Source organism: Hypanus sabinus, chromosome 7 (genome assembly GCF_030144855.1).
Source record: "Hypanus sabinus isolate sHypSab1 chromosome 7, sHypSab1.hap1, whole genome shotgun sequence".
Taxonomy (NCBI): Eukaryota; Metazoa; Chordata; class Chondrichthyes; order Myliobatiformes; family Dasyatidae; genus Hypanus; species Hypanus sabinus.
Window position 1 is genome coordinate 99,536,676 of NC_082712.1, and position 10,264 is coordinate 99,546,939.

The following is a 10,264-nucleotide window of genomic DNA, read 5'->3' on the forward strand; positions in this document are numbered from 1 at the left end:
ACAATCCTTTTTATGCCATTAAACAAGAGGGCCCATGGACCCCTGGTTGGACACCTCTGAGTAACCAAAGACAGGCCCGGGGTGAGGTAGGGTTAGGGATATGCCTGTCCATTTGATAGGGTGCATTATCGAGACAGGGTAGAGAGAAAATACTAACTTCACCAGCAAACAATGAACGCGGATTGTAGATTGAATTTAAAATGGTTTTCCTGGAGCCGAGGACTGGAGTTGTCTGCAAATCAGACAACGCTGATTCACATTCATTTTGGGTGTCTGAAGTGTGGGTGAATATGTGATTCAAAGGAAGCCTGATAAGTATATTGGAACTATAGAATTGTCCTGTTGTTATCGTTGATGCAATATCGGGTCACGAGGCCTCTTCCCCCAAGGTCTCCATATGATACCTGCTGCTCATTTCTGTTGAATAAAACACTTCTGTATCCACTAGCTGCAGTCTCTCCATTGACTTTCCTCAAGTTGAAGAACTGAACAGTTCCCGAACATGACAGTGAGAGACTTGAAGAGGGCATGGCCTGGAAGGTCATGATAGATGTTGTCAGCGGTGGAGAGGGTAGTAGCCATGATGGACTAGGCCGTATCCATTATCCTCTGCAGCCAGCTGAGGTCCTGTGTGTTTGGGCATTCACTGCCTCGGAATGAGACACCCAAACCCATCTGAGCCCCACCCACACCTGCTGCTTTCTCCTTACACCCCCACCCTCAAGCCTCTCCCTCCTCCCCAACCCACCCTAACCACATCCCCACCCACCCAAACCACTCCCTCTTCATTCCCCCACCCAACCACTCCCTCCTCCACCCTCAGTATCAGACTCGCATCTCCAATCCCTCGATGCCCTCCGCACTCCCCTGAAGGATCCCCACCGTCCATTTTGCCTCCCCGGCGGCACTACACCGGTTGAATGAGCCGCAGTGTTGGAGCCAAGGGCAGTAAAAGTTCGCAGTCTGCGGGCGTAAGGACGCGGTGCAAAACCGGGACCAAGGTCCGATGACCTTGGAGTCTCCTTGGGTGCCTTTGCGCGCGGAGCATCGGGAAGGTGTGTGGGCAAGGGGCAGTATGGGCAGAGGGGGCGAGTGGGGGCAAACCGGGATGTTGAGGGAGCGTTTGTAACGAGTGCTGCATTGCTGCAGCTTTACGTGCCTGGCTACATGTCTGCACCGGTTGCTCATGAACCCTGACCTTTGCACAACTGCAGCTGGCGAATGCATAAAGGAACCGTCCACATTTTCCAGCGTATTCGCTAGACTAGTTCCCGGTCACCGCCAACTACAGTACGTAGGTCGAACTCCGGCGGTTACCGTGAGCTATTTCAACATATATTGCAAGAAGCTGCTGGAATCCTACACCGGCAAAGGGGCTTAGTAAAATGACCAAGAGCTGGAGACCTCAGGGTCTGGAGCCAGACCTCGGTCTGTACCTTGGCTGTTGAGGCTAAGCCAACACATTTAGAATAATGAGAGAGAATTTCATAGCAAAAACAAACATAATGGAGGTAATCTGAGAGGGATCCCCCGGAATATCTAGAACCAGCCATAAACCATTTCAAATGACGTACAATCTAGAGAGAGGGGCTACAGACGCTGCTCGACCCGCTGAGTTTCTGCAGCCGACTGTGTGCTGCTCCAGACTCCGGCGTCTGCCTCCTCGTGTCTCAGTGGCCCATCTCATACAGATTGGAGGAAGAGTTTCCTCTCAGAGTTGCGGGCCTTTGTAATTTCTTACCCGGATTTATGGGAGTTCTGTCCCAAAGATTCTGAGCGTGGGTTAGGCAAGGGTTGTAGCCAAGAGGCTGGGAGAAAGAGCATGCGTGACGGAGCTGATGGCTGGTTGATGGTTACGTTCTCGAGTAGGTCGGGAAAGGGTGACGGAGGAGGAGGGGATTGAGGTTACTGAAGGCATGATTATAGAGGGAGGGTGGGTAAATAAGGGGGAAGGGGAGAAGTAGATGAGAAAGGAGGATGGGGTAAAGAAGGGGGAAGGGGAGAAGTGAGTGAGAAAGGAAGGTGGGGTAAAGAAGGGGGAAGGGGAGAAGTGGGTGAGAAAAGAAGGTGGGGTAAAGAAGGGGGAAGGGAGAAGTGGGTGAGAAAGGAGGATGGGGTAAAGAAGGGGGAAGGGGAGAAGTGAGTGAGAAAGGAAGGTGGGGTAAAGAAGGAGGTGGGGAGGGTGGAGGAAGATTACAGGAGAGAGGAAGAGTAGGAGGGAAGGAGGTTATAGAGAAGACGAGGATGGAATGGTGAAGGGGAGTCAGCGTAAGTCCGATCTCTTGGCCAAGTTAGGTCAGTGCAGCCGAGCTGGAGGGTGGGGTGGCGGGGATTGGGTTTCAGCGTGCCGGCGAGCAGAGAGAGGCGGGCCGCGATTTGGAACACGTGTGCGGAGGAGAGAGCGCCCGGAAAATGTGGACGGTCCCTGGCGCGGCGCGGCGCGGCGAGGGGCGGGGTGGGGAGGATTTAAAAGGCAGAGCAGGAAGTGGCTGCGTCAGCGAGCGGCAGAGCGGCGACGAGGCAGGTTCGTGTCTGGGGGGTGTGGACGGACTGGGGGTACGAGGGTGGGTTCCGGAGTCTGCAGGTGTCTGAGTATGCATAGGATGAGGGGCCGTAAGGGTTTTCCGAGACCGCACTGGGGGGACGCGGGTGAGCTGCTGCTGCTCATTAATTCCCCCACCCACTTCGTTTTCCCTTGCCACTTCCAATATCGCTCATCCAGCCTCCCCTTTCTCCCCTCCAGTTCAATCATATCGCCCGGCTTGTGTCCACGTGTTTGTAGATCTCAATCGGGCCGTTCGGCCCATTGGCACACGGCTGGCCCGCCGGTGTCGGGCACGCTGCTCCTCAGGGTTTGGGCCAATGGTGTGGCGGGATTCCACGGGTTCCTCACCCTGCACCCCAGATTCTGGGGCCGGGAATACCCCGCTCTCCTCTTTCTTCTTCTCTCCCCACCCCCACCGTGCACCGTCCGCACTTCCTTTCTCCGGTAACGGGTCGATCGATGTGTCGCAGGAACGGAAGATGTCTATCCAGAAGATACACGCCCGGGAGATCCTGGACTCCAGGGGAAACCCCACGGTCGAAGTCGATCTGTACACGGCCAAAGGTGAGCTGCCCACGCGGGCACGGGGACCGGAAAGGATGCGGGTGGATGAAGGGTCCCATAGCAGGAGGACATGGTGGGTGGGACCACGGCGGTGAGGGGGGACGGTTGGGCGTGGGGTGGTGCCACTGACTGGAGCTGGCTGTTGTTATGGCTATTCTGACCCCTGGTTTCTCTCTCCCCCCCCCCCACCCCAGGTCATTTCCGTGCTGCGGTGCCCAGTGGAGCATCCACAGGCATCTATGAGGCTCTGGAGTTAAGAGATGGTGACAAGACCCGGTACCTGGGCAAAGGTAAGGAATTTGCAGTTGGCCCACAATTGGGAACACGAGGGTAATGGCCAACATTATTCCCCTCTACACCCCCCCCCCATCCCCCATTAAACGAGTGTGAAGCTGAGCAGCTGGGGCTGATCCAATGGTGGGGGTGGGGGATCTGGATCACTGCCCCGGCCAGAGTAACAATGCCACCCCCCCCCACCCCTGGGGTCAGTTCCCCTGAAACTGGATCAGCTGAGCCCCATGGTAACAGAAGGACAGTGGTCTTTCCACTGAACAGCAGGTCAGTGACTTGCCCTCTCCCCCACCCCCTCCTGCAGCCTTGTCTCATTTATTCTGTAGATTAAGTTGCAATCACTTACTGAGCAGAGAGGCCATCTGTCGGGCGCCTCTGCTCTGGTTGCTAGGAGATCAGCTTCTGTGCAGTGTGTCAGGCTGAAAACCGTGCTGGCTGTGACTTGCGCACAACCATCGATCATCTGTTTTCTTGTTCCCACAGGGGTCCTGAAGGCCGTGCAGAACATCAATGACACTTTGGCCCCTGAGCTCATCAAGCAGGTAATGTCCCTACCTCCTCACTGTGTCCATACCCTCAAAGAGACATCCACTCAGTGTAGGCTTTTCAGTATCCTGTAAGTTTCAATGAGATCCCAGCCCAGAGCTCCTGGGATCGTCCCCTCTGCACCCTGCTTGGCCCTATGCCTGCAGAAGCAGAGGGCAAAGACTGCAGGCATGCCAGCACCCTGGCCTGTGCTTCGTATTGGGCTGCTGCTGAAACCCTCTGCTTCTTATTTGAGGCTGGAGAGGGACTGGGACTACCGAGCAGTCTACAGGCACGAAGAGGCCACTCTTGGGTTGGAGGAGCAACACCTCATGTTCCTTCGGGATAGCCTCCAACCTGAGCATTGATTGCTCTAACTTCTCCCTCCCCGCCTCCTCTTTATTTCCAATTCTGGCACCCCTCCCACTTTTTTTGCCTCCTCACCTCCCTCCTTCCCTTTCTTCCATGGTCCACTCTGCTCTACTGTCTCATTTCTTTCAGCCTTGTCCACCTTTCACCTCCCAGCATTTTACTTCACCCGGCCACCAGACCTGGACACACTTGCCAGCCGCCATCTTGTACTACTTCCACTCCCCCAACCTCCTTATTCTCATCCCTCATTTCCCGTCTTGGTCCAAAACGTCGACTGTTTATTCCCCTCCTTCTGTACCGCCTGACCTGCTGAGTTCCTCCAGCATGTGTGTGCAGGCTGCCTTAGGAATTAATGGCCCATTGTGTCCCTGATTTATTAAGTTTTTGAAGTGCGCTCCGTCCAGGAGATGGGTCAGTGCTCGTGCTGCATTGTGAAATCCTTCTGGGACATGGTGGGTCAGTTCTAACCGTCCGCTTTGTCTGCAGAATCTGAGTGTGGTGGATCAGGAGAAAATTGATAACTTCATGCTGAAACTCGATGGGACCGAGAACAAATGTAAGAGTGGCTCCAACCCCTCTTCCCTATTTTACTTGCTGTGTTGCCAGATTCAGTGGTAATTGTCGCTCTTGTTCCACAGCTAAGTTTGGTGCCAATGCCATTCTGGGAGTCTCCCTGGCTGTTTGCAAGGCTGCAGCAAAGGAGAGAGGTGTGCCTCTATATCGCCACATTGCCGACCTCGCTGGTAACGCGGAAGTGATTCTCCCAGTCCCGGTGAGTGCTTTTCACTGTCCTCTCCCCAGCCTGTGCACGTCCCAATCCTGGTGGGGAGGGCTCGGTCACAGCTCGGAGCGAGGCAGGCTGCTTGGGGTGGGGTGGGGCGGGTGGGAGGCAGTTTCTCACTGGCCTTGTGTCGGCAGACAAGCTGGCCTCACCCCACTCTCTTGTCTTGCAGGCTTTCAATGTGATCAATGGTGGCTCCCACGCGGGCAACAAGCTGGCCATGCAGGAGTTCATGATCCTGCCAGTGGGGGCTGCAACCTTCAAGGAGGCCATGCGCATCGGGGCTGAGGTCTACCACAACCTTAAGAACGTCATCAAGGCCAAGTATGGCAAGGATGCCACCAACGTGGGTGACGAGGGGGGCTTCGCTCCCAACATCTTGGAGAATAACGAAGGTAAGAGATGTTCTGTTGAGAGGTGAGGGCATTCATCATTCAAAGTCTCTGCTTCAGGTGCACTAGACATGTAAAGTGTGGCCAAAAGATGAGGGGTTCTCACCTTCCCTCCCCTCTTCCCCCAAACCGCTGAGAAATCCCTCCACCACCACCATGGGGCCCAGAGTGAAGTTGCCCAGGGTTGTCTCCCCTGGCCTGCTACTTGCACCTTCCCCAGGGGCCCACAGCACCCTCATATGAACCTGGGCTGCCGACAGGGGTGGACAGTTCCTAGCCACGGATCACAGTTCTCGGGATCGCAGATCATTATGCATGGGTGCCAACTGCCATCTACCCACATTCTTCCACCTTCTCCCCGTTAACCCTAACCCTTGCCAATCAAGAACCTTAACAATTTCTGTCTTAAATGTACCTCCGACACCTCTGGCAATGAATTCCAGAGGTTCACCGTCCTCTGTCCTCATTTCAGATCTAAAGGGATGTCCCTCAGTTCTGAGGCTGTGCCCTTTGGCACTAGATTTCCCCCACAATAGGAAACATCCTCTACCCAGACTTCTCAATGTCCAGTAAGTGCAATGGTATCCCACCAACCATCCTTAACTCCGAGTATGGGGCCCAAATTCATCAATGCTCCTTTCATTCCCACCTTCATTCTCGTGACTGGCATATCCTCCCGTAGATACAGGACTCAAAATTACTCTCCATATTCTCAATATGGTCTGGCCACCACCCTAAAAAGCCTCAGCTTTTTAAAAAAAAACTCAGCCCTTTGGAAATGAATGCGTCTGATAGCTGATGACGCAATGACAGTGCTTGCTGGCTATCGGCTTCTCTTTTGAGATGGAGCAGGTTGCTGAGCAGGGGCACTAGCTGTTGGTGGGCAGTGTACCAAGTCTCCAGGGCAGCTGCTGCTTGTCTGTGGGAAGGGTGTGTGGGCTGACCTTTGTTATCAGCACCTCGAGTATGGCCTTTGACCTTCACTTTCAAATGTCAGGGCCCAATTTAGCAGTGGAGAGGTAACAAGATCAGTGACAACTTTGCGTCGCTTGGAGAATTTGCCGGCTGGGTCTCTGGGAACAGTCTGGGCACTGCACTGAACTTTGGTCTCTGAATGGTGCCAGGGGTTTGCTCTGTGACTGTCCATGGCATCTTGAGCCCCCAGATTAGGGTTGGGGTTGTGGCTTGTGTTTGAGGGTCAGAGGAGGGATGGGGAGAAGTGTTCGACAGGGATGCTGGGGCTAAGGGGAGTTTCTTTGGAGGCGGCAGTGGGGGGATCCACTGGGTGCTGGGGTTAAAATCCACCTGGATTTCTCCCTAGCTCTGGAGCTGCTGAAGTCTGCCCTCGAGAAGGCCGGCTATACAGACAAGGTGGTCATCGGGATGGACGTGGCAGCATCAGAGTTCTTCCGCAAGGGGCAGTACGACCTGGACTTCAAGTCTCCGGACGACCCCAGCCGTTACATCTCAGGCGACAAGCTGGCAGACCTGTACAAGAGCTTTGTCAGTAACTACCCAGGTAAGTGGGAAGGGGGTATGTGACTGGGCAGGGGGTGGGTGATTGGGGCAGAAGGGGTTGTGACTGGGGTGAGGGTTGCGGGGTAACGGAGATGTCGGAGGTGAGGGTTTTGTGACTGGAGGAGGGTCTTTGGGTTCTGATCCCTGACTCTTCCAGACCCCACTCCCAGTAATGACCAGGAGGGGTAATGAGGCTCTGCTCGCTGACTCTCTCTCCCTCACTCAGTGGTGTCCATCGAGGATCCCTTTGACCAGGACGACTGGGAGAACTGGAGCAAATTCACCAAGGATATGACCATCCAGATCGTTGGGGATGATCTCACTGTCACAAACCCCAAGCGCATCCAGACAGCTGTGGACAAGAAGGCTTGTAACTGCCTCCTGCTGAAAGTGAACCAGATTGGCACAGTTACAGAGTCCATCAAGGCGTGAGTGGGGCAGGGAAGGGCACGGGGGGGGGGTCATGGTTTTGCGTAGCAGCATCAAAGGTTGAGGTGCAGGGGCTAGGGAGAATGTGTGGTGAGACGTGGAGGGGCGACTTGGGATCAGTGTTGGGGAGATGGGGCATGAGGGGTAGAGTGGAGTTGGAGAGGTGTTCTGAGGGCATCAGGGAGTGTCTGGTAGTTGTGGAGGTGGGGAATTCAAGCACGCATTCTGCTTTGAGATCTTATGTGGGCTCCCGTGAGCAGTGTACTTTAGAGGAAATGAGGCGTGAGTAAGCTAGCAGAGATTGATGAGCTGAATTGCCTCCCTCCTGTTATCAATGAAGCCATCACAAGGCTACAGAAACCGACAGCAATGGAAAGGGTAACTTGGGTTATGAGACGCAACTTGAAATGCCACAGCCATTTGGAGTAGTGACCTGGAGACATCTGACCTTTCCCTACTGCCGCTGCCTGAGAGATCACGGGTTAAATATAGAAACACGTGTCCCTGTTACCAACTCTATCCCTCCTCTCTCCTTGGCAACGATGGAGATGTGGCACAGTCCACACTTGGGCACTGCTCCCAGGATATCGCCCATCTCTCAGTACTTACTGTAACTACATTCCCCTGCAGCTGACTTCCCGAGAACCTAAGAAGCCACACCCCATTTATCCAATCTTCTGTCGGTGATCCACTCACCTGCCTCCACGTTGATCTTTGACGGCATACACAGATGTTGCTGGAACTTGGGTATTAGGGAAAGGATGAGTAGCTTTGGACTTTACTTCCTGGAGTGTAGGACAATGTTAGGAGTTTTGATAAACGTATACAAAACTGAGGGGTATAGATAGAGGCTTTTTCCACTCGGGTTGGGTGTGACTAACACTGCAGATCATAGGTTAACGGTGAAAAGTGTAAATTAAGGGGAACATGAGGGGAAATTTCTTCCCTCAGAGGATGTCGAGAGTGTGGAACAAGCTGCCAGCACAGGTGGTGGATGCAGATTCGATTATAAGATTTAAGAGGAAATTTGATAGGAACACAACGGGATGGGTATTGAGGGCTATTGTCCAGGTGTGGGTTGATTGGACCAGGCACGGACTAGATGGGCTGAAGGGCTGGTTTGTGCTCTGCAGTGTCCCAAGGTGTTATGGAATGTGAGGACACGCCTTTCACCTCATCGAGTCTGTCCTGACCACAATTGCCCATTTCACTCACCATTCTCCCCACTCCATGCCGTCTGACTGGAGTCTGCGCGTCTGCGGTGGGTTTGAACCAGCTCTACCCGCTTGGAGTGGGGTAGGTAGGCAGGCTCGCTCTCTCATTCTAACCAGCTTCTTGTGTTCCCAGCTGCAAACTGGCCCAGTCCAGTGGCTGGGGTGTGATGGTGAGTCACCGCTCTGGCGAGACAGAGGATCCTTTCATCGCTGACCTGGTTGTGGGCTTGTGCACCGGCCAGGTGAGTCAGATTCTATAGTGGGGGGCGGGGGCGGCTCTGTTTGACTGATCAGAGGGGGGAGAGCTCTCTGATGGGTCTCTGACACTTGTTCTTTCCTGCAGATCAAGACTGGTGCCCCCTGTCGGTCTGAGCGTCTGTCCAAGTACAACCAGCTGATGAGGTGAGACTCAGGTCCAGAGGGTGGTTTTTGGGTATTGGGGGTGGGGGGGGGGGGGGGGAGAGCAGGCTGGTTCAGTGTTCTGTCATTGTCCCACCCTCACCCTGCCTCCGACCTCTTTGTGTACAACTTTGGGAGGTGTTGAGGGTTTGTTTCCTCTGTGCCTGTGCAGTTGGCTCACCATTGTGGGTCAACATAGCCTTCGGCCTACTATCCATGCTCTCCATGATTCACCCACTGGTGCCCGTGCCCTGTCTTTGGCCATATACCTGTAAACGTTTGATATTGTTGTACCTGGGTCCATGTCCCTGCTTACCTGGGGATGGGGAAGGCAGCCTTGGGAGTTGAGGCTTTGGAGAGGCTACAGAATAAATTCACCAGGATGCTGCCTAGATAAGAGAGTGTGTGCTATCATGGGAGGCTGAATAAACATGGATTGTTGTGCAGTGGCGGAGGCTGAGGGTCGACCTGATAGGGCATTTACTCTGTGTCTCTCAATCTTGTAAAGCTTTATCTGAGAAATGTCTTAATACCAGAGGGCATGTGTTGAAGGTGAGAGGGGCAGGTTGAAGGTGAGAGGGGCAGGTTGAAGGTGAGAGGGGCAGGTTGAAGGTGAGAGGGGCAGGTTCAAAGGGGATGTGAAGGGTAAGTTTTTTTTCTAGTGATGATTGCCTGGAATATGCTGCCTGGTTTGGTGGAAGAGACAAATAGAGGCTTTTAAGAGATGTTTGGATAGGTACGCGAATGTAAGGATGGAGGGAGTTGTGCTTTAGCTGGGCCAGCACAACTTGGGCTGAAGGGCCTGTTCTGTTAACTAACTCTTCCCATGCTTCCTGCAGGATTGAAGAAGAACTGGGAGACAAAGCAAAGTTCGCAGGACGTAACTTCCGACGGCCCTTGGGAAAGTAGTGAGTGTGACAGATATTGAGGGAGACGGGAGCAACAAGGCAGCTAACGCTCACGGAGACCCGACATGTCGGCCACTGTCAGAATTATGAATTACTGTATTTCCCTTTCCTCTTCTTCCAACCCATCAGTTAATATGCAATGATGACCTCTGCACGGGTGTGTGCCGTACACCGTGGATAAATATTGATGCTTCCTCTGTCTAGCGTCGTACACTGAACAAACAATGATCCTTGCACTGTTGTGCGTTGTACACCATAAATAAACAGTAACGCTTGCTCTGTCCTTGTGTTGTAAATTGTGCAAACGGTCAACCCTCCTACACTGC

General features: G+C 53.7%; 1 protein-coding gene across 1 annotated transcript; it reads left to right on the forward strand.

Moving 5' to 3' along the window:
• The first annotated feature begins 2,461 nt into the window (after window positions 1-2,461).
• LOC132397046 (enolase) lies at window positions 2,462-10,221 on the forward strand. Its single transcript, XM_059975292.1, has 12 exons — window positions 2,462-2,524; window positions 3,016-3,109; window positions 3,304-3,399; window positions 3,884-3,942; window positions 4,784-4,853; window positions 4,936-5,069; window positions 5,251-5,473; window positions 6,792-6,989; window positions 7,215-7,416; window positions 8,765-8,873; window positions 8,975-9,033; window positions 9,870-10,221. The coding sequence occupies exons 2-12, from the start codon at window positions 3,025-3,027 to the stop codon at window positions 9,937-9,939; spliced, it is 1,305 nt and encodes a 434-aa protein (XP_059831275.1). The 5' UTR covers window positions 2,462-2,524; window positions 3,016-3,024; the 3' UTR covers window positions 9,940-10,221.
• Window positions 10,222-10,264: the final 43 nt, after the last annotated feature.

Coding starts and splice junctions, on each gene's coding strand:
- LOC132397046 (XM_059975292.1), top strand. CDS start 3,025: ATGTCTATCCAGAAGATACACGCCCGGGAGATCCTGGACTCCAGGGGA. Junction 6,990..7,214: donor CTTTGTCAGTAACTACCCAG/GTAAGTGGGAAG, acceptor TCCCTCACTCAG/TGGTGTCCATCGAGGATCCC. Junction 7,417..8,764: donor GTTACAGAGTCCATCAAGGC/GTGAGTGGGGCA, acceptor TTGTGTTCCCAG/CTGCAAACTGGCCCAGTCCA.